Consider the following 26,689-nt stretch of genomic DNA (forward strand, 5'->3'; position numbering starts at 1 on the left):
AAGCCCTTTAGTCCCCACGTCATCCTGCAAATCATTAACGGCCCGGCAGCGCCCGCCCCGTGGTGGCAGCACCTCTGCCGGGGGACACGGTGGCCCAGGGTGACACCAGGGGCTGGTGGCCATGGGTCCCCCCTGGGCGAGGACGGACAGGGGACGCAGGTGGCTGCGGGTCCCTTGAGAACACCCGCAGGGACCAGCTCCACACTCCCAAACCAGCGGCTTTCATCCCTCAGCTTTACACCAACCGGGCAAGTACAAATGGGGGTTTTATTGCTCCATGAGCAGCCACAGCAAAAACAAACCCCACTGGGAAAACAAACCCCCCAAACAACAGGGACAGGGAGGACACGGTGCCACCAGCCCTGGCTCGAGCCCCCGGCAAAGCGAGACCCCTTCCTGCCGGTTGAGATGCTGTAGCCACCGATCCACCATCTAACATTAAAATCGCTACCTGAGGTCACCTCTACACAAAAGACACCGACACCTCGCTGTTTCTTAGATACTTTTATTTCTCTACCACTAGCAAAAAATCCCAGAAAACAAATGCCCCCCTTCCCACCCTCCCCAGTGCATAAATAGATTTCCTCCCGATGCAAATCCTTTCTCGGTTACAAGTCACTGGTATATGAAGTGTTATGAAAAATAATAACCAAAATAAAATTAAGGTCGTTGTTTTTCCTTAAAAATAAAAACCAAACCAAACCCAAAGTAAGGAGCAGTGGGTTCCACAGCGGGGCACACGGGGGTCCTGGAGCACCAGGGGCAGGAGCACCCGGATGGCCCCGTCCCCTCGGGTCCCCAGAGATGGAGAAACTGCTGCCTGCGGGTCCGCAGTCCCTGGCTGCTCCGCCGCTGTGCTCGGGGACAGGGAAATAAATGCATCATCTCTTAAAACTTACAGTCTCTTTATATTTTATTTTTAAATAAATTTGCTTTTAATAAAAGCAGAAAATATATATATATTTTTTTAAATAGTATTTTTTTCTTTTTTTTTTGTTTTTTTACTGATAAATTGGCAAAGAATCTGCTTCCGTACCTCACCGGCAGGGCTGGTGCCAACAACCCTGCGGACAGAGAGCTTAGCACAAACAGTACCTCCCAGAAAAGAAGAGAAAAACAAATATAGATATATATTATAAATGTATAATTTCCATAAAACATATATTAAGGCATGTAATAGCAAAATAAAGGGCCAGCTTTATGAGCTAAGAGGGCTGCGGGAGGCTCAGGAGCGGGACGCCGGGATCCTACAGTATTGCTACGGTGGGTGATGGGGATTTCGGGGGTGCGGGGGGTGCAGGGCTGGGTCCTGGGGTGTCAGGATCAGGCCGGGTCAGAAACAGCTGCAGGACGGACAGACAGACGGGCTCCAGCTCCTCACCCCGTCCCAGCACCGTGGGATCCCACTCTTCAGACAGAACCCGATTTTTCCGCCCCCCCTCCAGAAAGTGAAAGAAAAGGGTAAACTCGCTACAGGAAAACCAAACAAGCCCAAGAGTCTGGAGTGCAATGGCGAGGTCTCGGGCTGAGACGCAGTGCCAGATTTTCAGGGGACAGAGGTGACAGCGGGATGCGGGGGCAGCCGGGGTGCTGCTCCCCACGCCACAGACGAGCCCCATTGCTGCCACCTGGCCCCAAGCCCCCTCCCCTCCTTGTCACCATCTCCATCCACCCGCAGAGGGGTCCCTGCCGATCCCGCGGCTTCGCTATCCCACCTCACCCCCACTGCCCCTCCGCTCCCCTGCAACGTCCCCCTCCCTGCCCAGACCTCCTGCTCCGTGCCCACAGTGCCCCGGGCACTGTGTCCCCCCAGTCCCATCTCCATCCATCCTGTCCCTGACCTGGCTCCTTCTTCCTCCTGCTGAGCCACAAGCCGATGAGCAATGGGATGGGCTCTGCCAGTGACCCCCCCCAACCTGACCGATGCTAAAAGCAGGTTCAGGGCACAGGGAGGGGATGAGGAGCCCCAGGAGCATCCCAGTCCAGCGGAAGCACCACCCACGGTGGGGACTGGCAGGTCTGCCCCGAAGAGCCATTTCACAGACCTTTGGGAGACCAACACATCAGCACAGGGAGCCCGGGGTGTCCTTCGCTCCCCCAGGGCTGCCCTGGCACAGACACAGCTGCTGCAGATGGCCCTGCCCGCTGTCCACGCCAGCCTGATGCCCAGGACACCGCCGATATGTCCCCACGCTGGCTGGTGGCCCAGGGGCTCCTTGGGGACCACGCTCTGGCGGACAACGTCCCGGCGCGCACACGGCGCCATTGGTGCTGCGTCTCCCCGGGCGGCTTTGCCGGGTGGTCTCGCCGCCGGCGGGAGGGAAGGGGGTCCGGGAGAACCGAAAATGATGGCGAGAGGTTCAGGTGTCGTGTCAGGGCACTAAAACGTGGCCCCGTGGAACTTGCTGGTGCCGGCAGCAGCCAGGGCTTGAGCTGGAGGGAGAGGAGAGCGGGGATGAGCTACGCGTGGGGTGGCCGGTGGTGGGGCAGCCCCTGTGCCCGCCCCACAGACCCTTCTCCTGCCCTGCTCGGAGGAAAACCTACCACAGATCTGGTTCTATGCACCCAGCTCCCTGGGGGGACCTCCAACCACGCAGGGGGACGCCGTATCCCCCACTTTGCAGCCACCAACGTGGACATGCCAGGGCGGGTATCCCCCAGAGCTTCACCCCGAGACTCCCCACTTTTGCTCCCTGTATGGCCCCCCTGCCTGGGGCAGCAGAGCCCCCCTGCCCACGCTGGGTCCCGGCTGAGCCTGGAGGGGCTTTGCCTTGCAGGACACGGGCACTTAGTCCATGAGAGGAGATGGGGCTGACGTGGCTGGAGAGACATTAGCTGGAGCAAGCAGCGATGGATAACGCCAGGCACAGAAGAGGCACCCCCCATCCGTCCGCCCCGGGATGGAGAGAGGGTGGGATGAAGTAGGAGAGAAGAGGTTCTTACTTCATGGCTCAGACACGCATAAAATGGCTGTTGTCGGCACCCCGGGATGGTTCAGACGAGAGGGGGTTGGTCGGTGGAGTCGGGGAGGCTGGGGAGGTGGGAGGGCTTGGGGTAGCGCATTGAGCTGGAAACGAGATATGGGAGAAGCTGCTGGACGAGGGGACGGAGGAGACCCAGCCAGAGGTTAGCGGAGGGGAGGAGAGGGAGAGGAAGGACGGGAGGAAGCAAGCGCGGTCAGGACGAACAGCCACAGCGGTGCCTGGCCCTGGCACGCACACGTGAGTCCCCGCAGGGCTCCTCATGGACAGGGCATGGCATGTCACCGTGCTCGCTGGGGCAGCGCCACCATCCTCGCTCAGCTGTGGCACGTCACCATGCTCGCTGGGGCTCGGCGTGTCACCGCACGCTGCACGGCCAGGCGCTGCCATCCTGAGCCAACGCTCCTCGCAAGGCTCCAGGTTCCTCAACGCCATCGAGTCCACCCGTTCCCCCAGCCCTGGCACTGCCCCGTGTCCTGAGAACCTCATCTCCCTCTGTCCAACCCTCCAGGGATGGTGACTCCAGCACTGCCCTGGGCAGCCTGTTCCAATGCCTGACGATCCTTTCTGCAGAGAAATTGTCCCCAGGATCCAACCTCAGTGTCCTCTGGCACAACTCTGACCCCCCGCACCCCCGTTCCTTACCCGAGAGCATGCGGCCGCGGCGCGAGGCCTCGGCAGCCAGCGCACACGAGATCTCGATCCTCTTCTCCTGCTCCTGCAGCTGGCTCTCGGGGTCCTGGGGGGCGTCCACCTCCCCCTCGCTCAGAGGGATGACGTTCTGCAGGCTGCATAGAGCGCCCGGCATCAGCACCCACTCCCGGTTTCAACGGGACACACGTGGCTGGGGAAGGGGTGCAGGTGGGTGCCCCCCAGGATGGCTGGTGCGGGCAGGGGTACAGCAGCCTCACCTGGATTTGGCAATGAGGGTCTTGATCCTTTCCACCTTCTTCTGCTTCTCCTTCATCTCCTCGGGGCTGAGCGGCGTATCAGGCTCCAGCTCCACATACCGCTCAGGGATGAGGACTTTGTCCGGCGTGGAGAGCTGGGTGCAGAGGAGAGGGCTGAGCTGAGCCAGCGCTGCGGACCCATCCCCAGCCCAGCACCCACCTGTCCCGCTCACCCCAGCACCTGCCTGGGCAGGGCAGCCCCTGGCCGGGCACTCTGAGCTGGATCAACCCCCCGGTGCAGGGTGCGGAGGGAGGGATGCCCCAGGCTGCCAGCTCCCCCGGGACACCCCGTCCTCACCTCCTTGTTGATGTCCACGTCGTAGTGCTGCGGCTCCAGCTCCATCTTGCGCAGTCGGGCGATCTCCTCCTGGGGCGTCTCATAGACCTTGCTGGGGTCGTCGGAACGCAGCGCTGCCTCCAGGTCCGAGATGTCCACCTCGTGGATGCTGCGGTGCCGGCGCACCTGCGAGGGACCGGGATGGCACATTGTCCCCTTCCCCAGTCCCCAGCGTCCCCTCTGCTTCGTCAGGGACCTCAGTCGCTCTGCAAAGCAACAGCTGGTTCTTCCCAGCCCCGCGGCCGGCGCAGGGACTCACCACCTTGTAGGAGGCGGGTGCCTTCGTGCCGGGGGTGTCGGGCTGCTGGCTGCTGGGGAGCTGCAGGCTGCGCCGCTTCTCCTTCATCGAGCCGCTCTGGTGCCGCTTCATGCGGTCAATCTGCTCCTCCACACTCATCTTCACTTTCGTCTCGTTGGCGAACACGGCACTCTTCGGTCTCTCCTGGGGGGAGCCCAGCCCCATGGTCACGCACCCGCATCCACCCCGTGCCACAGCCCCCTGCAATGGGGATGCTCAGCCCCCTCTTGGGGTGGGGGGAACATGCTGGAATAGCCCGGGGGTCCCGAGGAGGCTGCAGGCTGTAATACAGCCCCCGGTCTGCTGCCCCAGCCCTACCCGAGAGCCCAGCCCGTTGGCCATGCCGCCGGTGCTCCTCCTCGCCACGCCAGCCGCCGGCACCGCCTCCTCCTCCGCCGGGGACTTGGTCCTGGGGGGCACGATGCCCACTGCGGAGCAAACCCAAACACCAGGCTGAGTGCCCCGGGGAACAGGGGCAGGGCCCAGCGAGGCACAGGGAGCTCCCAGGAGGGGACCCCTTGCCCCAGGTGCTGTACCCTTGTTGAGAGCCGCTTGCTTGTCCGCCTCCTGCTCCTGCCGACCCTGCTCCTGGGGTCCGGGGGGGGCCGCTCGCTGTGCCTCTTTCTTGCTCTGCTCGAAGCTCAGCTTGGGCTGCAAGGGAAAGCAGGTCCCTGGTGAGACCCTGTCCTGGCTGGGGACAGACCCGCTGCCCTCCGCAGCCATGGGGTGACACGCAGCCTGCAGACACGCTCCCTTCCACGGCCAAGGAATTACCAGCGATTCCCAAATCCGGACAGGGGTTTTGCGGGGGTCAGCCCCACTGGCAGAGCTTGCCAGGGGGAGCGGTGCCACAGAAGGACAGTGAGAGAGGTGAGGGCAGAGGAAAGCAGAGGGGCTGATGTGGGGCTGCAGCAGCTTTGGGGGCATCCAGGGGATGCTGTATGTGGGTGCAGGGGACCTGGTGGGGACAGGATGGCCACGGTGAGGCTGCCCAGGGGACATTGCCCATTCCTCCCCTTGGAGAGGGCAGGTACCAGCTGCAAGCTGCTGTCCCCTGGCCAAGTGCGACCTCCACACTGTCCCTGTCCCCTCTGCCGGGGCAGCCCCATCGCCTGCCTCGGCCCAGCCCCTGCCAGCCGATGTCTCGGTGAGGAAGAGGATGGGAGCCCTGGCCGCTCCAGAGGTGTCGGTACCTGTCCCCTCTTGGCCTCGCCGCTGTGCTGCCAGGAAGGGGAGGTGGGGTACGGCCAGGGGCGGCTGTCACTGGGAAGCGGAGGGACGGTCGGAGGAGACTCCAGGGGGACGTAGGACTTGGGGAGGGGAGGTCGAGGCGGACCCGGTTCCTGGGGTGGAGAGGAGCGTGAGGCGAGAGAGCAGAGACACTGAGAGCCAGGAAGGAAGAGGCAGTTAGAAAAAGATCGAGACAACACAGTGGAAGCGTCGAGCCAAGGAAGGAGGAGGGCGAGGAGCCGGCTGCTGCTCCCGGGGCCCCGCGGGCTTCGTGTCCCCATGCAGAGGGGACAGTGCTTCACGCTCCCTTCGCTGCTGCACGTCCCCAGGGCCAGGCAGGGCTCGGGGGCTGCCCGAGCGAGGGGCTCCCAGCCCCCAGGAGACATTGGCAGCGCCTCCGTGCAGCCAGGCGGGGTTGGGGAGCCCCCAGATTCCACCCAAAACTTCACACGGATGAAGCTCAGGGTCCAGCAGCGCTGGTGTCACCACGGGCAGTGAGACGGGAGGGTGGTGGCAGCAGGAGCTGGAGCTGAGCAACTCTCAGCCTTCAGGGCTGCAAAGCCCGTGGATCCAGACGTCACTGAGGGTCACCACAGCCCATGCAGGTGGCCAAAACGGTGTCCCCAGGCAGAGCCACGAGGAAAGCCAGCCGTGCTCTGTGCCCGGCGCCACTGAGAGCGAGGGCTCAGGCCAGGCTGGGGACACCATGGTGGCAAAGGGTTCCCTGGTGACACCCCAGCACACTCACCTCGCTGGGTCCTGGCTTGGTGGGTGAGCCCTGGGAGCCGGAGACGAGGGAGAAGGGGCTGAGGGGGCTGGTGAGGCTGGCGGAGCTCAGGGGGCTGGCGGGGCTGTTGGAGCTGTACGTCCCCGAGGGGCCGATGGCCACTGCAGAGAGGAGCAGAAATAAGCGTGCGCCCCACGGCCTCCATCTCCCCGAGTGGGTGCTGCCGTCTGCCTCGTGGCAGCAGAGGCACCGGGGACGCCCCACGCCGCGGCACACCGGGGTTTGTGCCGTGCCAGGGCAGGGACGGGCCCTGCTCACCCCGGTGCTTGGCCGTGTCCGTGCCGCGGGACGGGTTGTTCTTCCGCAGCCCCTCCATCACGTCCTGGATCCGCCAGATCTCCTTCTGGATCTGCCGGTTGAGCATTTCGTTCTGGAGGGGAGAGAAAACGCAGCAGTCAGAGCACTCCCATTGCTCCCCTGCACCCCGGTTCTGCTGCACCCCAGGACCTGTGGGCGTTCAGCCGAGGGAGACACAGCCCGGGGGGTCTGAACCATCACACCCACCACTCATCTCCTGCCCGGAGCCATTGTTCTGCACCCTGAGGCACCTGCTGTGGGCTGGGGGTGGTTTATGGAGACCCAGCAGCGTGGGGAGCACCCCAGGGATGGTGGGGGGACCCCAGGGATGGTGGGGTCCTGCTCACCTGGATGTCCAGGTTCAGCTGCTCCCACAGGTCGTCGTGCAGGGCGGACACCTCACTCTCCAGGCTCTCGTACTCGGCGGTGCTGTTCGCCAGGGCCTGGGGGGGAAGATGAGGGGATTAGGGGGGTCTTTGGCAGGTTTTTGTTTTTTACAGGAAGGAGAAAAGGGACCGTGGCGGTGGGGGACAGGCCTGGTGGCCGCTCGGGGTTGCTGGAACGAGGACCCCGTTACCGTGCTGGCCTGTGACAGCTCCACACGGATGTTGATGAGCTGGTTCTGGAGCGACTCCTTCTTGTGCAGCAGCTTCTCCGGGTAGGCGGGTTGGCTCCCAAACATCTCCAGCTCCTGGTGCGTCCCCATCAGGGCACTCTCCAGGCTCTCCTGGGGTGGACAAGAGGGAGATGCAGCCATGAGAGCCTGGACATCTCCCCCAGCTCAGAAATGTTCCTGCTGAGCTGTCCCCAAGACAGCAGAATGTGTCACTTCCCCGGCACAAAGGTGCTGTCTGGTCACGGCCACCACGTGCAGCCAGGTTTGTCCCTGGCCGGTTGCTTGAGCTGCCCACCATGTACCTTCTCTGCTCGGAGCTGCTGCACCAGCCTCTCCTGCTCCCGCAGCACCTTGTTCTGCTCACACAGCTTCCCCAGCAGCTTCTGGCCCCGGAGGGGAAAGAGAAAGGGAGGGGAGGATGAGATCCTTGTAATGGGGTGCACCCGCGCAAATGGCTCCGTGCTCAGCCAGGGCTGAGTTCCCTGGCAGAGACGATGCAGCCAGGACATGGCTCATGGATTTGGGACAATATATGGTCCTGGGAGGGTTTCCAGCCCACGGCTCTCATTGCAGGGACTCAGCCCCCAGCCAGGGTGACACAGGACATGGGGCAAGAGCAGGGAGCTAAGCTCAGTGGAGGATTCAGTCCCTGGGCAACACCAGGTCCCATCCCAGCTGTGCTCTCTCTGTGGGGACAGCAGACCTGCTGCGGGGGACAGGGACAACAGCACAGGACACACAGGACAGGTGTTTGCTCTTACATCGGTGTCTTGCTCACTGATCTTGTAGGTGTGCAGCGTCTCCCTGTAGGTCTCTGGGAAGGGCGTCACCTGCAAGCAGAGCGTGGGGTGAGCCCAGCTCCGGGCTCCCGAGAGCGGGGAGAGGCAAGAGCCGAGCTCCGGGTGCTCCCACGGCCGGGGAGACGCCGGTATCGCCGGGAGGTGCTGCAGGGATGGTTCTGGAGCTCTGGCCCTGCTCGGTGTCTGGGATGAAGGCACAACCTCCCCCCCACCCCCAGCGCCCATCGCTGGGTGAGCCAGGGGGATTATCCGGACACAACCTCCCCGCAGGACGCCAAGAGCTGAGTTAAAGAGATGCTCGTGAATCATTAACTGCCTGGCGCGTAACTGCCACCGTGTCACAGGCAGGGAAACAAAGGCAGAAAGATTAAGCTGTAATCCCACTTAGCAGAGTGGAAACACCGATAAATCAGCAGCTGCATCAGGAGCTGTTTACCATCCGGCTTCTCTGTGAGTCATTTTCCTTTCCTGGAAATCTAAATTACTAATGGGACCTCAACAATTAAATGCCTCTGAGATCTTGAGATGAAAGGCATAAGATAGGAAGAAGGGGATCATTATTGCTAGAAAGCAAGATGCTACTTTAGAGCCATTTAAAACTACGGGACAATGCAAATAGACTTGAACCTGGGAAATGCCCAGCACGGCTCGGGGCAGAGTCTGGCAGACAGGGGGATGCTGCTGCCTCGGGGCAGTGAGAGCATCTCAGCAGCTCCAGCTTCGCCCTCCAGCACATCCCGGTCCCCACGCACGGCAGACGGGAACAGGCACATTCCGGCCATTGGAAAACCCAGCGATCGCCCGGGCTCTGCACACCAGGAGCTGCCCTGGGCAGCACGGGGGGGCCGGGACCCCCTGCCCGGGGCTGGCAGCACGATGGGCTGCGGGTCACAGTGACCCACAGCCACATGCCCAGGTGACAGGACCTGCCTGGGCTCGGAGCGGCAGCTCAACACGAGCAGGGACATCCCGATGCTCCTGCAGCCTCTCCGGGCAAGGGAACTGAAAACTGCGGAGCCTTGGGCGGTGAGAGGCTGTTTCACCTCCCTGTTACAGGAGTTATTGCTTTGGTTGAAGAGCCTTGGGCTGGGTTCCTGGCTCTAAGTCATCCTACACCTTCCCCTTTTCTCATCAACGCTCCACAGCAAACAGAGGGTGAGCAAAGCACCCAAGTCCAGCCCGAAGGAGGACGAGTCCAGGACCGCTGCGTCCCCACCTCGCGCCCTCAGCACAAGGATTTGCCAGGTTTTAATGGCTCATGGATGGATTAGCAAAGCCTGGGATGGACTAGCAGGTCCCCGAGAGCGTGATGTGCCGGAGCCGCATGGATGCTGGAGCCTGCATGAGTGGCAATGGCAGGAGGTGACCTCGGGGATGAGCGTGGGGTGGCCGGCGTGGCTGCCATGCAGGGCCTGCGGCCAGGGCCTTACTTGCATGTAGAGCTGAGCCCTGGGGGAGGAGGTCTCCACCATCCTGTTCACCATACTGATCAGGGTTTCGCTCTCGCTCATCTACGGCAGACAGGGGAGGAAAGTGCAGAGAGGTCAGCAGGGACGCGCTTGGTGACACCGGAGCAGCTCAGGGCATCGGCTGCAGGATGCCACCTCCAAGAGATGGCCCAGGGGCCCGAGCTGTGCGGGGACAGCTGCCCCGGGCCACTGCTGCTCCCTTTTGTGCACTCAAGAGCATCCTGGGCTGCTTGCATGCCCTGAAAACTTTACTGAGGGGAAAATACAGGTAAAACAGAGCCAGCCCCGAGCTGGGCGGCAGCAAACTGCCCACACAGACACAGACTGGCACAGAGACGCCCACGGCTGCGGCACACGGCGTGGTCCCAGCAGACAGACAGACGGACGGACCCCACTCCTCGTGCTGACACACAGCTCGGTGCCCCGTCCACCCGCAGAGCTGGGGCTGCGCATAGGGGAGGTGACCAAAGCCTGGGGGCGGGGACAGCAGTGTCCCCCTCCCTGCCCAGCAACCTGGTGGGACCTGGATCCGAAAATCACTGCAGGACCCAGCACAGACGATGCAAAGGAAGCCACTCGTGCCTTGCGGCCATGACACTCAAGGTCCAAGGGGTGACAGCAGTTTAAACACAAACCAAGGACCAAAGCCCGACTTGGGGGGCAGGCAACAAGTGGGGCGCAGCCAGGGAGCCACCCTGCGACCAGACAAGGAAGGAGAGAGAAAATAAAGCAGCAAGCTGTTTGAAAAGAGATACTTGGGAGTGTTACTCCAAATGAGTCTCTGCAGAGGTCAGTGGGAGAGGAGGAGGAGATGCAAAGCCTTTTTAGGGAGTGTTTTAAAGAGCCTCGCAGAGCGGGCGCTGCTGCCGATGGCTGTGAAATAATCCAGAGAGCTTTTATTGCGGCGAGTGCTCCTGCCTGCCCCTGGCTCTGCTCCAAGGCAGACACAGATCTTGGCGATTACTGCACGGACGGAGATTTGCAGACTAATGAGATTGCCTCAGGGGCAGCAAGCCTGGCTTTTGCAGGCGAGCGCCTGCGCCGCAGCACGGGCCGGTGGCTCCTGTCCCCAGCTTCCAGCTCTGCCCCTGCCTGCGGTTCCCACCCCACCAGCCCCGGGGTCTCTCCCAGCTGGATTGTCCCTCCCAGTGCTCCTGGGATGGAGCCACTTCACGGTTTTCCTCCAAACACCCCTGGCATGCAAAAACCCCAGAGCTGCTGCGCTGGTATCAGTCCTGGGGGTGCCTCGTGCCCACCTGGCATCAAACCCCTCGCCTTTGAGGGGGAACAGGGCCAGCACATCACCAAAACCACCTTGCACCCATCTGGCTTCCCACGGCTCACCCAGCCCCCCCGGCATGGGGGACACCAGCCCTGGGACCCCCGAAGGTACCAAGGCACTGCTGGGTGTGGGGACATGGCCACGTTGGCACCGGGCATCTGTGTCCCCAATCCAGCGCGGTGCTGAGTGACCTGGGGAGGGTTTCTGAGCTGGGTGCCCCCCCCACGCCTGCCAGGGGCAGCTCCCTGAGGCCCCAGGAACAGGAGAAGCTGCCCCAGATCCCCCCCAGAACCCCCCAGTGGCTCCAACACCCCACACAGAAGGCACCATCTGGGGGATCGTTCTGCCAAGCACAATGAGTGACCCTACAGACAGGGAGGATGGAAGAAGCAAACCAAAGACAACTCGTGCTGCTTTAATGCCAAGAAGGGTGAGGATGGATGTTAGGGGAAGAGATGCTGCGCTGGGAGGGAGGAGAACGCCGCTGGGGACGGGGCACACGGGGACAGAAGCAGCATGAGGCTTGCAGCCAGCTCTGCCTACCTGCTGGTCCAAATACTCTAGGTTTCTTTGCAACTGAAGGTCTAAAAGTTCATCCTACCAGGAGCCAGCAGGCATGCGGCAAGAAAACGAACACACAGAACATATAAAAGAAGAAGCAAAGCGGTTAGGTGAAGGCTATGGCAGCGCCAAGACCTCTCGGCCGGGGAAGCTGGGCACCTCCTGGCACGGAGCTGCCGCGATGTGCCCCATGGAGACGCGCGCTGCTCCCGGCTCGTGGTGCCTGGACGAGGCACAGCCCTTCCCTGCAGCCCTGGCTGGCGAGGATGGATGGAGCATGGGTGGCTTGTGGCAACCTGCGCTTCTCCCTCCTGCAACAGCCGGTCCTGCCCGCAGCCTGGGGACACCTCACCCCTCTGGCTCCGACCCCCAGCGCTCCGAGGGGAAACACGAGGCAGGAAAAGCAGCGGCTGTAGCCAGAGGTGAGGAAGCGAGAGGGGAGCAGTGCGGGGTGTGCGCCAGGCTCAGCCAGGGACCGGCTCAGCACCACGGGATGGATGGTGTCCCACTGCCCCAGGGGCTGCAGGGCAGGGACCGGGGGCCTTTCCGCAAGGGTTTCCTCCCAGTATGGCCAATAAAAGGACCCGCAGTCCCCAGCAGCCCCAGAGCAGCCCAGCTCTGACCCAAAAAGCTGCCCTGGAGTGGAGCGGTTCCTCCTCAGCCATCCAGGCAAGGAGCCCCCACGCTGGCCCATCTCCCCGGGGTCTCTCTGCACCCCGCTCCGCCGGGGCCCCCTCAGCACCCGCGGTGTACGTACCATTTTGTCGTGGACGGTGGGGGATGCCGGGTAGTGGTAGGGGTACATCCCCGCAGGGACCGGCCGCCTGTCACCCAGATAGTCATACTGAGAAGAGAGGAGACCCCCCCACCCCAAAACCAGAGACACGTGAGAGCGGCCAGAGAGCACATGCAAGGGCAGACCGTGCCGCAGCATCCCTGCCCTGACACCCCCAGCGAGCATCCCCCGCCGACCCTGCGCACCCCGAGCACCGACGGGCAGTTACCTTTGGAGAACTGATGGATCGCCTCATCATGAAGGTGGTGGGGTCGGCGTAAATCTCGTCCCCCCGCGGCGGCAGCCGCTCGAAGCGGGCGCTGGGCGAGCGGACTGGGGAATAAACCCGCGCGCGGGCGTAGGAGCCCTGGCTGGGCGAGCGGGGCACAGAGCGGGAGCGGGGCTGCAGGGACATCCGCCGCAAGGAGCCCGACGCCGCGTCCACCTCATCTAAATAAGCCGGTTGCCTCCCGGGCGCCGGTAGCCAAAGCGGGACGTCTTGCCGGCCAAAACCGGGGTGCTCCTTCCAGTCGCGGAGCTGGTAGGTGCCCCCATTGCGGAAGGAGTGCCGCTTGTCCTCCAGCGCCCAGGGCGGGCTCACCCGCTCGTAGGCGGGCATGGAGCAGATGCTGTCGGGGCGCACCCCGGGCGGGTAGTACTGGTAATCCTCGGGGTACTGGGGCGAGTAGGGGGAATAGTAGTCGGGGACCCGGCGAGACATGGGATAAAACCTGGTGGGGCTGTTGGGGGGGAAAAGAGCCGTGAGAGTCGGGCTGGTGGGCAGCAAGCGGGGGTGGCGGTGGCAGAGGGCAGCCCCAGAGCGGGCAGCTCCCACCGCAGCGCCTGGAAAGCTGGCTGGGACCCCTCCTGCCAGGGACCCCGTGGGGGCCTCCCCTCCAAAACCCACCCTGCTCAGCTTTTCGGGGTGTCCCACACACAGCTCAGGGCGGGCACACCGGGACAGCCCAGGAGGGAGATCTTCTGACCCCAGGAAAGCGGATGGGAAGGGGAAAAACCTTCCCAGAGCATCAGCTGAGGGGAAGCCCTGGAGAAAAGGAGCAGGACCGCCCCCTCTGCCCCCATCAGCTCTCACCTCTGCAGCTCCTCGGGGGGCATGGCCCCCCGGCGCGAGTTCACCCACTGCTGCAGCTGCGTCATGGAGCTCTTGCGCTGGGCGATCTTGTCGGGGTTGGTGCGGGGGGCGAAGCCCCGGCGCTGGGCCGCGCTCTCGCCGTCGGGAGCGGGGTACGCGGTGCTGCCGGGGCGGCTGGGCGAGGCGTAGGGCCACCCGTTGGGCTGGGACGGCCGCTCCGCGCTCGCCGGCACCCGCGGTGCCTCGGGGTAAGGGCTGCCGGGCTCCGAGGGCACCTCCTGCCCGGCGATGCCGTTGGCTTTGGCCAAGGGCTCCTTCTTGCTCTCCATCCTCTCCGACTTCCTCTCCATCTTCTCCGAGCCGCGGCCATCGCCTTCCCCCCGGGTCTTGGCGTCGGGGTCAGCTTTGGGGTGCTCGTGGTGGGCAGCGTTGCGGTGGGGGTGGTGGTGGTGTTTGCTGGGGGGGATGTTTTCCGAGTCGGGCTTCTCGTGCCTGGAGGGTGCCGAGATGGGACAGGGTCACCTTCCCTTTGCAATGCCCCGGTGTGGCCGGTAACGTCCTGTCCTACCCTGAGCCTTGGGGTCAACGCTCCCCCAGCTCTGTTCTCCAGAGGGACCCTCAGAAGGTCCCCAGCCCCTCTGCGCCGCCTCCAAGAGATCAGGGGAGTGGGGGGCACAGGGGGACAGTGGGTGCTGACCTCTGCGTGGGGGGGATCTGCACCCGGGCGGCTTCGCCCATGGCTTGGATCCAGGACTCCTGCTCCTCCGTGTTCTCGGCGCTGAAGAAGTAGGTGCGGATGCCGGCGTGCTCGGCCTGGGGGGACAGGGACTGCTCGTTACCCGCCGGCGTCTCCTCCACCCAGCACACCGTCACCTGTGAGGGGCACAGAACGGGGGGGACAGACGGGAGGGTGAGAGCTCCATTGCCACCCCCCGGCCGAGCCTTGCAGCCACGAGCACCCTCAGCGGCACCAAGCGGGAGGAAGGGTCCCCGTCCCCGTGACAGCGGCAGCGCTGGCTGGAGCGTTGTGACTCATGCAGGGGCAGGGGGAAGGTGGCTTCTGGGCCCAGACAACAATTTTTGGGGAAAAAGGTTCACTTTTGGTCCAAGATGTTGGTGCCCACCCTCCACCTGGAAGGCAGGTCTGGCTATTTAGGGTCTTTCTGAAGCTTCCACTCTGTGGAAAGGGATGGGAGGAAGAAAAGGGGGCAGGGGGTTTTTCACCCTGAAAGACTTTCAGGTCTAAATCTCTTAAACAAAATTAAATTAAAAAAAAAAATGGTGGTCCTATTAAATCCCTTCCCTTGGGTTCCCACCTTCCCCAGAGCATGCAGCCTCCGTGCCCAGGCGCGGGGTCACCTCCTGCAACCCCCATGCACTCCTGCTCTAAAAACCAGCTCTGCAGCCAGAGCAAGAGATGAAACCAAAGCGATTCAGCCCCGGGTTAGCGCAAGCGGGGTGAGCAGAGCGTGCCGGCGAGCCTGCGGGTCCCTCGCGCTCCTGCATGCACCGCAGACACAAGAAGGTACTACCTAGGTGGTGGCTGGTGTGGTGGGATGAACAGAGACCTCCTGTCCGGGGATCCTCGCCCGCGGGGAGAGGAGGAAACACAGAGACAGGTCAAGCTGCAGCACGGCAGGAGCTCAGACCTCCCGGCCCTCGGGACCCTCTCTACCAAACGGAACCATCCCCCAGAGCTCCCGTGTGCAGGTGGAAGCGCAGGCACGAGCCTGCAGAGCTCAGTACGTGGGCAGCAGCTTTGCAAGGCTCTTTCCCCACCAGCGTCATGAGCCGAGAGAGACATTTCGACACCTCCAGGTCACTTCTCTCTCTCACCCGCAGAAGCTGCAGGCAGAGACACTGGCACAGTAATGCAGGTTTAAGGGTGGCAGCTACAAAAATCCATCCCTTAGACTGGAAAACCTCCTCTGAGGGCACCCCAGGCACCGGCTCTTGCAGGAAGGTGCAGGGTTTTGCACAAGTGTATGCGAGTGCACGCCAGCCTGTGCATCGGTCCAGCATCAGGCGAGCATCTCCCCAGGCTGGGCGCAGCAGGGCACCCCAAGGGGCAAAGCCCAAGAGCAGCTCAGGCCTAGGGGGAGTGATGACCTCGGAGATGCTGCTTTGCCCCACTCGTGCCTCAGTTCCCCCAGCAGAAGGCACATCTGCACAGAGTATCCCCAGGACTTGCTCCATGCCCCGTCACCAAGAAAGCAAGAAGAGGGAGCAGCGTGGACCCCGCGAGCATCACCACTGCCCCAGCGCTCCATCCCCACCAAGCCCCGGCACAACCAGGCGCTGACCTTGAACGTGTGCTTCCTGCTGATGTTGTCGGAGGGCTGCACGGCCGCCACGCGGAAGCTGAGCAGGGGGATGCTGCCCAGGATGCTCTCCTCCTTCTCATCTGCTGGGCAAGTGCGGGGGTTACACACATGGAGGGGCCGGGAGCCCCCGCTGCCCCCCAGGAGCTGCTGTGGGGACAGGGGCCGTGGCTGCCTGGTGCTCCTGGCAGCTCTGGGTTGGGCTCTCACTACAGCCTGCTCAATAATCCATGCCCTGCGCTGCCAGGGCTGAGCCCAGGAGCTGCCAGGGAACGCATTAACCCCTGGGGTCCCCTGGGTGCCAAATGCCTGCACAGAAGGGTGCTGTGCACGGCCACTGCGGGATGGCAGCTCCAGAGCCCTTTGTCCATGCGGGCAAAACCTGCTCCGAGCCCGGGAACAGCCCTGGGTTTGCTGGCAGGTGCCTGGCTGGTGGCCACTGGGCCCTGCCAGGGGGACAGTGACAGGAGCAGAGGAAACGGCCTCAAGTTGCACCAGGGGAGGTCGAGGTTGGATTTAGGAACAATTTCTTCCCCAAAGGGCTGTGGGGCATTGGAACAGGCTGCCCAGGGCAGTGCTGGAGTCACCATCCCTGGAGGGTTGGACAGACGGACATGAGGTTCTCAGGACATGGGGCAGTGCCAGGGGTGGGGGAACGGATGGACTTGATCTTGAGGGGCTTTTCCAGCCCAAATGACCCTCTAATTCTATGACATGAGCCATGGGGGCGCCCGGGGCAGGTACTTGCTGCTGCACCTTTGTAGTAGAAGAGGCAGCGATCCACCAGCACGAACCAGCGCTTGTTCCACTGCTTCACCCCCGAGCTGGCCTGCGAGAGAGCGGCGGTGAGAGCAGCGCCCACCCGGCCAGGGGGCGTCCCGGCCCCGGGGGGCACCCGGCACGGCGGGAGCTCTGGTACCTGCTTGTACAGCCACCCGCTTTTGGTCACGGCAGCATTGGGGTTCCTCTTCATGGAATTGGAGCGCTTCCCGAAGGCGATGCCTTTGCGGGAGGTACGTGCAGCCTGCAGAGGGGAAGAGGAGCCCTTCAGTCCCTGGGGGGTCCCTGCACCCCGTCCCTGCTGTCACCTGCCACGCCACACAGCTCCGGACACCCACCCGGCCTCCGGGACGCTCCGGGGGCACCTCCGACACCATGGTGTGGTTGGAGGGCTCGCTGGTGATGGTCACCGGTCGCTTGCCGCCCACTTTGCTTGACATGTCCAAGGTTGGCCTGCGGCACAGGAGAGCTGGGTCAGCAGAGCTGCATTTCTGTGTCCCACAGCAGCCGGTCCCTGGTGTCCGGCCCCCCATGCCCCAGCCCACCTTGTACCCCCACAACAACCCACTCCCCAAACCAGAGGAGACGGGAGCCAACCTACTTTTGCAAGTCAAGTCTTGAGTTTTCCTCGGGGACCCGTCCCGTCACTGGGTGCAGGAACGTGTTCCGCCTTTCATTGTGGCTGCGAGAGACAGCGGGCGGTGGTTAGCGCTCCCCTTCCCGCTACCCCAAAGAAACCCTTTGATTTTAGCACCACGTCTGCTGTTCGAACCCCAGCACCTGGTTGCCCCACACTGGTGAGGGGCTGGGTCCCTGCCCCGAGCAGCCCCCTGGCCAGCTCCTGCTGCCCCCATGCTTCAGCACATTTCATCAGCGTTTCCCAGAAAGTGCCTTGCTGGGAGCTGAAATGAGGTCTTTGGTGGCCAAGCCCTCATTCCTTCTGCTGAACACACCCCTGACTTCACCATAATCCCCCTCAGAAGTGGTGGCTGCAGCAGCAATGGCCCATCCTGGGCTGTGCCTGCAGCGATGTCCCCAGTGTCACATCCCCCCCTTCGGCTTGCTGCTTTGAGACCCGTTGGCCAAGGCACCTTGAGCCAGGGTAAGAGCGGGGTCAGCTGGCACCACACAGACCCTGCACAGACGGATCAGACCCCGCTCAGCCCCAGCCCCGGTGCTGTTTTGGTGACACCAGGGTGCAGCTGAAGGTGGGAGGAACGAGGCAGAGCTCCCACCGGGCTCGGCCGGCAGCGTTTGCCGTGTCCCTGCCCCATCCCACAGAGCCGCTATTGCTGGGAACCCCGGCACCTCGCTGCTCCGGCTGCAGAACCCGCTCACACGCTGCTGCCCGGGGCCGCGTCAGGACGGGAGGACGAGGTGCACGTCCATCCCAGGGCTCTGCAGTGGACCCCGTCCCCGGGTCACCCCTCCTTCCCAAAGCCGCCGGTGCCTCCAGCCACGGCGAGGGAACACACCAAGAGCCCGGAATGCTGCCCAGCTTCTGCGTGTCAGCAAAACGGGGGAAGTTTGAGCAAGAAAACGCAGCTGCCAAGACCATCCCATCCACACACGCTTCACCCCGAGGCTGGGCTGCAGCCAGGCTCTCAGGATATTAACTGCTTTCTGCCCAAAAAAGCCTCGCTGGGAGCTGCTCCCCCTGGCTGTCCCGCCCTGCCACGGATCTGCTCTGCTCTGCTCTGCTCCGCCAGCCCCCCCACCGCAAAACCCAGGTGAGGCGTCTGCACCCTGCAATGTGGGGCAGCAACGGCTCCCCGAGCCCCCCAGCACCGGGTTTTCTGTGCCACGAGTGACACGAGTCACCCGCGGAGCCAGCCCGGCCCGCGCTGCGACAGCGGCAACGGGCGTCCCTGCCACCCGTGCTGGTGACGCTCAAAGACTGTTGGCCCCCAGCAGGTGACTTTGGGGGGGATAACATGGTGGTACTGGGGCAGGTCACAGTCCCCCCCGTGCTGCTGGTACACGGGGAGGGTGCAAACGCGGAGAGGGCAGCACCCCAACTGCCCCAGCCTCGGGGAGCGGGGGCTGCCCTGACCCACCGCTGTGCCCAGACCCCAGCCAGGGACGTCCCCCCAGCCCCACAGCACAGCAGGTCTCTGTTCCCGCAGGCTGGACTCTCTCCCCACCCCACAGCAAGCCCAGAACACCCACCCTGCTTTGCAGCCCCTCCTGGCACCCACCCCAGTGCATTCCCCCCCTTCCCAGCCTGCTCCCACCCCCACATGTGGCAAGACCCCAGGAAACGCCCGCGGAACCTCCTGAAAGCTGCGGCTCCCCCGGCTGACCCTGCTCCAGAACCTCCCGCGTCCCCATCGCTCCCAAGCACTGCAATGCAGCAGCCACTGCCCGGGCTGAGGGTCCCCTGCCACCGCCTGCCCGCGGCCCCCCCTGCCCCTGCCAGCCCCCCCAGGGCTCCTACCTCACCCGCCGGTCCGCCCGAAACTTCAGCATGATGCCGGGGACCCTCCCAGCTCAGCGCCAGCTCCCAGCTCCCGCCATGGCCGCGGTGGGGACAGCCAGCCCCGTGCCACCTGCCGCCACGCTACGAGGCGATGGCACGTGCCATGGGGACAGCAGCCCCGCGCGGGCAGGGGGATGCCGGCAGTGGGTGAAGGGTCTCGCTGTCCTCTCCCAGGTATCCCGGTTCCCCAAGCCCTGTGCCGGTGGCATTGGCGCTGCCGGTGGCAGCGGTGGCGGAGCTGCGCTGGGCTCCGGTGCAGCCGGGGGTTGGCGAGTCCCGGTGTGCGGCAGCCAGCCGGCAAGTGACGGGGACAAACGGCTGGCGCTGGCGTCCCCGCGCAGAGGAGAGGCGAAGGGCAGCGCGGCACACGCCGCCTCCCCCAGCCCAGGTGCGGAGCCCGGGAGCAGCTGGCGGCGGTGAAGGGTGAGAGGGGAAGGACGGGGGTGCTGGGCCCCCCACCCCACCCACGGGGGCTGCCCGGGAGGGGGGTGTCGCGGCGACGGAGGCAGCCGCGTGGAGACGAGCTCTGCCGCTGCCCTGGATTCACCGCCTGCATCCCTTCCCCCTGCTGCTGTCCCCAAACTGTCCTCGTTCCCCCCCCGCGCTGCCATTCCCTCCCCAGGCCATGCCAAGGGAAAATCCTGGGGAGCAGGATGGGCACAAGCATCGACCAACAACCCAGCAGCTGCAGGGGGGGGACGAGACCCTGCAGACATCCAACAATGGGGCTTCAGCACCCCCAAAATTCCAGGAAGCCCTTCACAGGGAGCAGGTGAAGAGTGGGGAGCCCGGGAAGCAGGATGGGGGGGACCCACCCCACCCTCCGCCTGGGCACGGCGCTTTGGAAAGCGAAGGCGGAAACCTCCGGACTGTTATGATAATGCCTTGGGGGGGAGGGAGGGCAGCGCTGACATTTCAAAGAAACCTCCAAAGAAGGAAGCGGAGCGCAGGGAGCCAGCTGGCCTCCATCATCCGCATCCCGGGACCACCTCGGGACACCACCCGCCGGCCATTGCATCATTCACCTGCTCCTCCCCACCACCAGTGCCCTGAATTCCAGCCCTGCTGGCCACCCGGCCTGGGCGAGCGGGCTCAGCACCAGCGCCCGGCTCAGGGATGCTCCCGCTGCCCCTGCTCCTGCCACGTCCCCACCACGGGCAGAGGATGCACCAGCACAGCGGCATTATCGCTCCCAAACACCAAAATCCACCATTTTAGGGCACCCCGCGCCGGAGCTGCTCTCTGGGCACGGGGGAGCTGAGCGGTGTGGCCACTGCTGGCCACACACAGAGAAACCTGCCCACCACAACACAGCAGCACCAGCCTCCTGCCTGCGTCCAGCCCCGGCGCCGGCTGCCCCCGCTCACAGCTCCACCACCACCGCGGCGAAGCAGCCGGGGGTCAAGGTCCCCCAACGGCCCGTGGGTGCGTGCCAGCCCTCTGCCAAAGACAGCGCTCACGTGGTGGTGTGGCCACCATGGAGGATGGGGAGCCACCAGACAAAGCTGTGGCCCCTTTTGGGGATGGCAGACCCAGGGGACAGTGCAGCAGGAGCAGGGAAGGCAGAAGCCACAGCATCCACCCGTGGTTGCACTGGATACACCAGCCCCCCCAGCACAGGGGTGTCACCCCACCAGTCACCCCAGTTCAGAGGCACAGGGGGATGTGCGGGGCTCACTGGCTGTCTTGGGAGCCTTTGAGCTGGGTTCAACCCAGGAGCTGCTCTCCCTGCACCAGCTGCGCCATTTCACAGGCGTTAGCATCCAGGGGGTGGGCAGCGACACGGCACCTTCACCAACACAGCATCTCCACCAACACGGTACCATCACTGACACGGCACCATCACCGACACGGCATCTCCACCGACACGGCATCTCCACCGACACGGCACCGTCACCGACACGGCATCGTCACCGACACGGCACCATCACCGACACGGCACCTCCACCGACACGGCACCTCCACCGACACCCAACAGCAGCTCATGGTGGGGTCTCCCCCAGACCTCCCAGGAAAGAAAAGCTGGTGCTTTTCCTTGGGATAAACATCAAAGAAAAAACCCTCTAAACCCCCTCTTGCTTTTTCACGCAGGTAAGGAGCAAGAGAAGGGAATAACTGCAATAACTGCAGAACAAAACTTTCACTCAGCACTGCTTTTCTCCCTCCTTCCCAAAGCTGCAGCTTGTTGAGAGTAGGTGCCCCCCGCCCTTCCGCAGCCCACCAAGGTCACGGCTTTCCAGCTCTTGCAAACCACAAACGGTGGTTGGGACGCGTCGCCAAGCAAAGCCCAGGAATCCCCACTGGGTGCACCCGGAGCAGCAGCAGGGTGCTGGAGTGGGGGGGCTGCTCTATAGCCGCACTTGGCTGCAGGTGAAGCTGTGAGAGAGTTAATTGTGCCCCAGCTGGGGAGGAGCAGGTGAAACGGTGACAGGAGGGAGCGATTTCCCAGCACCAACCCACGCTGGTTCGGAGCATCCAGGGTGTCAGCAGCCAGCTCTGGGGGAGTGGGAGCAGTGCCCCCCCGCACGCCTCGCCATGGGGACAGCACTGGGGGGTGATGCCCACTGGCTGCTTCGGGACCTCCTCTCAATGGGGAGAGCCCCCCACCACACACAGGGCTGGTCAGATGTGCTGGGGATGCTGGAAAAAGGGGGTACAGGGGGTCCTCTCCAAGAGCAGTGAGCCCAGCTCGGCCGGCTGGGTGCAGCCAAGCAGCCCCCAAGCCCCCCCAGCGTGAGGCAGACATCAGCTAATGGGAACCATTCCTGTGCAAGGAGGGGGGGTCAGGCCCAGGCTCCCCACCCAGGCGCTGCAGCCTGCCAAGCCATAAATCCGAGCAGATCGCACAGGCAGGGGGGTTATGGGGAGCCCGAGCATCCCCCCCCACGCACTGGCCAGGGTGCGATGCTGGAGCCGTGGGGCTCCCATCGGAGCCAGCACGGCCCCCAGCTCCGCTGGCTGTGTGCCACGGGGATCCAACCGCCTCGTCCTCCCACGGCCCAACCCCAATTTCAGCTCAAGCCCCTCACCATCCCCACCGCCCTCAGGGGGCTCAGGGGGTGATCATGGCCCAGCACCACGGCAGCTGGGGGAGGAGGAGGAGGCGGCCACAGCTGCCTTCACCCCCCCTCCGAAGTGATAATGAAAACCCTTCGTCTGGATGTTTTACCCGCGTTCTCGGGGCGAACATCCAGGCAGCTCCCAAGCAAGGGGCTTGCATGGCCACCGGCCAAACACGCCCTGCGCGCTGGCCTCCTTCCACTGTTTTTCTAGCCCTTTCTTCACCTCTCCTCCTCCTCCTGAGCCACATCCCTCTTCTCCAACCGCAGCCCTTGAAAACCCTTTTTCCCCAGTTCACTGCAGTGCTCAGCACCCATGGGAAGGGACGTGGGGTCACCCCATCGCCACGGTCCCTGCAAGGGGCTGGCAGAGAAAATCCACCCTCCGATGAGCAAGTGCAAACTGCTGAGTCTTGTCTTGCAAGGGGAGCCCAGGGCAGGAGCAAATGCATTATAATAAACAGGACCCTTCACACCGTCCTGCGGGGTGCAGGGGGTGCAGGGGGCTCGGCTCTGCCCCTTGGGGTCAGTGCAGCATGTGCTCGAGATAAAATAGGGAAAATAATAAATAAATGAATTCAATTCTGCAGGCGCAGCGTGAGCAGGGCTGGCAGAGCCGCTGCAGCCAGGGGACAAGCGCCAGCAGCTCGGCTGCTCCAGCGTCTCTCACAGGGCCACCTCCAGCTCCGGCTCTGCCGAGCGAGGCCCCGGCACCGCTGCAGCTCCTTCAGCCCCGCTGGATGACTCAAGCAGGAAAAGACAACGCCAGCCCTGCGCGCTCCCCACACCCTCGGCAGAGCCGGGCACGGGGTGTCCTGTGCCAGCCCCGGCCAAAATCCTGCGCCACAACCCAGTGGGAAACTGCTTGGCACATCCGAATCGCTCTGGACCTATCAGAGTTACACACCAGCCTGAGAGAGGGCAGAGAAAGGAGGAAGGGGAAGAGGAGACGGAGGCAAAGGTGGGATGGAGAGCTGCAAGGAACCCCTGTGTGCCCGGCCAGGCACTGCCAGGGCTCATCAGAGCCGAGCGGCAGCCCCGGGCATCCCAGCGCTGGTGGATTTGCAGCCGGACCAGCCTTTGGGAAGAAACTTGTGGGCATTAGAAAACCACACGAGGGTGCGGAGCCATCGCTGAAGTTTTCCTCCAGCTGCGAAGCAGCACAAGAGGGATGATGCCCAAGCAGCCTCAGGAGGGAGGAGGCTGCTGGTCCCAGCGCCCATTCCCTCTGCCACCTCGCCCCTATGACAAACCGCACACGTCAGCTGCCACCGCGGTGCCCAGGCGGGGAACACCCTGGGCTCACCACCCACCGCTGATGCCGGAGAGAACCTCCCTGGAGCCGCAGCCTTCTCCGGGGGCTTTGCCCCATGCACCCCGGGCAGGTTTTGGCTGCAGTCGGCGAGCAGCACGGCCAGGCCAGGCTTTCCCACCCGCTTCTGCACGCACACGCTCCACATCGGCCCTGCGGGTCCCGCGGGAGCTGTGCCGGGAGGGAAGGCAGCAAAGCCTGAGCTGGATCCAGCCGGGAAGCAGCCGGGCGGCTGTGCCGGCCCCGCCGAGCCGGGGCAAAGTCCTCACCAAGGGCGGCCGGCGGCTCCCGCGCACCCACAGCCCGCGGGGAACGTCACCGCCGCCAAGGAGCCACAGCGGTCCCGAGCAGGGACATCCCGGCTGGCCAGAGTCCACGGGGATGGAGAGGAGCCCCCGCTGTCCTCAGCACAGCAGCGGGATGGCCGGGAGCAGGGGGAAGTCAGGGGATTTCCAGAGAACAAAGCGGCTGCTGGCAGCCGGCACGGCGGGGAGGGCGAGTCCCCCGCTCCGCTCCAGCTGGGGTCGGGGAAAATGCACAAAAAGCGCCGGGAGTTTGTGTTTTATCTCCCTGGCAACCCCGGCTCCATCACAGGGGTGGCCCGGCCAAGACGTCCTGCTGCGGGAGGCGGAGAGACGGGGGCAGGCGCAGCAGCATCCCGTACACATGGGGTGACATTTGGGGGGTGTCACAGCGGTGTGACAGGGGGGCCAGGACCCGGGGCAGAGCGGGTCACAGTTCACACCCTGGCAGCACCGAGTGCACGGCCCTGCTTTCACCACATGGCTCCATCATCCCTCCTTGGGGACAGAGCCCAAATCCCACGTGCCTGGCTTGTGTCTGGGCTTGGCGCAGCCACCAACACCCAGCTGGGGGGTCCGGGGGTGCCTGGGCAGCTGTGACACCTCTGCCGAATGTGATCCACTAACGCAGCATCCAAACCGCAAGCCAAATCCAGACCCAGAGGGTTTAAACCTCTCGCTAAGCTCTTTAAGAAACCACTTCCAGTGGGCAGAAATACCTGTCCTAAGCAATCGCTGGTACAAGGCATCAAAACAAACCCAGCCCCAAGGCCTCCCGAGCCAGCTCGGGTCAGGAGCGGGGATTAGAGCAGCGCTGGGGAAATCCTGCCGGGACAAATCCTCAGCACCTGCCTAACCCATCGCACACGCTAATCCAGCATCATCCCAACGGCGATGGGCGCCGCGGTGCCTTCCGCGCCTGCCACATTTCCTGCTGCGCCCGCCACCGCGTCAGCCACCTCGGGTCCCTGGCAGCTCTTGGCCACCTCCAGGCACCGGCCACAGCAAGGCAATGGCCCACGTGTGCCACGGCCGGGCTCCTGCCAACGCTGCACGCACACGGAAACACGCACAGTCACCCGTGCCACCGCGACATGCACACACTCACCAGTGCCACCGCGCGTCCCCTCCGTCTGCGCCGCTTGCCAAGCCGGTGGCTCTCCCTGTGGCTCTCCCGCAGCCGGGGTGGATGATTTCCTCCCAAGCCCATGGAGACCGTCATTGGTATCAATCATTAACAGCCAGGGCAGCTGCCGGCAGCCTTAACCCCCTCGGCACCGCGCCGCCGCGGGGCGAGCACGGGAAGGCGTCCACGCTCGGCTCGTGCTGGAAGCCGCTTTAACGGCACCGCAGGCCACGGCAGCCCAGCCCGAGGGGTGCAAGGGGGGCTGCAAGGGGCTCCACACCCCATGGAGCCACGGTCGTTCCTGCAGCGTCATGTCCCTCTACAACCCAAACCACTGTCTTGGCAGCACGGACCCCGGGAGCAGCCCCGTGTGTCCCCATCCAGCCCCGCATGTCCCCGTCCAGCCCCAGGGACCATGTCCCACCTCTGCGGGAGCCGGGGCAGGACAGGATCTCTCAGCTCAGGGGTCCCCGCGCTCTCTGAGCGGCTTTTCCAAGGAACATCAATGGCTGTAACTTTATCCGAGCGTGTTTACAGCCCAGCTCTTGGCTCCCTCGTCTGCTGCTCAGCCGGCACACGGTGCTGCCAGCGCCCTGACGCTGGGGTCTCCCGCATGCCGTGGTACCCATGGGGCTGCCCACATCCCCAGGGAGAAGGGGCTCAGGCTCCCGGCGCTGCAGGAGGAGCACAGGGGCTGTCCCTGTGTCTCAGCTCCGGGAAGCGGATGGACAGATGTCCCCTCCTGCGCCCCACCGGCTGTGCCACCCAACCTGCGAAGGGGTTGAATGATTAACCTGCATCACCAGGAGCAGGTAGAGCCCCGCTCTGCTCATGCACATCCCCAGGGCACAACGGCACCTGGGGAGCAAACCCCTGTCCCCCAGTGTCACCCCCGCTGTCCCCAGAGCATCCCGCGCCAGGCTCCCCTGGTTTGGCCAGCCTGGGGCAGCCACCACGTCTCCCCGCCAACGCAGGAGGACACAGAAGGGGCTCAGTCCCCGTCCCCGTCCCCATCCCCATCCCAGCTCCCACGGCTCCGGATGTACTCACAGCCCGTGTCGGGTGGCACCGCAGCCCGGCTCCGGCGATCGGACACCAACAGAAAGGGAATTTTGCATTCGCAGCCCCAGCTGCGGCCCCGGGGGCGTCCGGGCTGCGAGTGCTCACAAATAGCCTTGGACAAACATCTGCACGGCACCACCCCGCGCAGGCTGGAACGCGGAGGGCTGCTGCGGGGATGGTTTTAATCATGATAGAAGACCATCAAACGGCTAAAAAAGCACAGAGACGGGAGGGAGCTGTAAATAAGCGCAGACACGCAGCTGATAAGAGCCGCTGGCAGGGGGGCTCGGCTCCCCGCGCCCGCACACTTTTGGATTTCCCATTCCCCACCTCACACGGGACAAGAAGCCCCAAGCTCCTTGTAACACCCTGAGCTGGGAGCGCTCAGAGGGCGCAGGGCCCGAGCAGGGTGCAGCGATGCTCCGGTGCAGGGTGGCTCTGCCAACCCTGCCACCACCGAGCCCCCCGGCACAGAGAGCAGGGTGACCCCAGCCTGGGCTCCATCAGCCACGGCAGCTTGTGCTGCTCCTTGCGGAGGCTTTTGATTGGTTTTGCCTAAATTACCGATTTTCCGCTGTCAGATCTCCCACGGGCAGCTCTCGCTCGGGCGATTTAGCAAATGGGTGCGCTCATACGGATGAAAAACAAAGTTGTCAAAGCAGCACCCTGGGGTGCAGGAGGCGCGGGATGGAGCGTTGCTCTGCTAATGCCGCATTTCCAGCACGCGTGACCCCGGCAGAGCGCTGCCGGCACGCTGCCCGTGGGCGCTCGG

At 64.0% G+C, this 26,689-nt stretch overlaps 1 protein-coding gene across 12 annotated transcripts; it reads right to left on the reverse strand.

Moving 5' to 3' along the window:
• Window positions 1–1,111: 1,111 nt before the first annotated feature.
• PLEKHA6 (pleckstrin homology domain containing A6) lies at window positions 1,112–26,063 on the reverse strand. Of its 12 annotated transcripts, none has more exons than XM_071817834.1 (27): window positions 25,906–26,056; window positions 17,179–17,259; window positions 16,916–17,030; window positions 16,717–16,821; window positions 16,554–16,626; window positions 15,780–15,880; window positions 14,174–14,289; window positions 13,477–13,968; window positions 12,613–13,123; window positions 12,366–12,452; window positions 11,591–11,644; window positions 9,727–9,807; window positions 8,258–8,326; window positions 7,799–7,879; window positions 7,458–7,607; window positions 7,228–7,323; window positions 6,842–6,953; window positions 6,545–6,684; window positions 5,760–5,909; window positions 5,103–5,217; window positions 4,885–4,994; window positions 4,528–4,710; window positions 4,230–4,394; window positions 3,893–4,026; window positions 3,627–3,769; window positions 2,944–3,067; window positions 1,112–2,433 (listed from the first exon to the last, which is right to left on the reverse strand). In XM_071817834.1, the coding sequence occupies exons 1-26, from the start codon at window positions 25,971–25,973 to the stop codon at window positions 2,952–2,954; spliced, it is 3,648 nt and encodes a 1,215-aa protein (XP_071673935.1). In that variant the 5' UTR covers window positions 25,974–26,056; the 3' UTR covers window positions 1,112–2,433; window positions 2,944–2,951. The 12 variants fall into 12 exon arrangements, with proteins under 12 accessions (XP_071673935.1, XP_065710764.1, XP_071673931.1 ...); XM_065854692.2 differs by lacking the exon at window positions 25,906–26,056 and adding an exon at window positions 19,015–19,631 and having other exon boundaries at window positions 14,174–14,349; XM_071817830.1 differs by lacking the exon at window positions 2,944–3,067 and having other exon boundaries at window positions 14,174–14,349; window positions 25,906–26,059.
• Window positions 26,064–26,689: the final 626 nt, after the last annotated feature.

Source organism: Patagioenas fasciata, chromosome 21, assembly GCF_037038585.1.
Source record: "Patagioenas fasciata isolate bPatFas1 chromosome 21, bPatFas1.hap1, whole genome shotgun sequence".
In the NCBI taxonomy this organism is placed as follows: Eukaryota; Metazoa; Chordata; class Aves; order Columbiformes; family Columbidae; genus Patagioenas; species Patagioenas fasciata.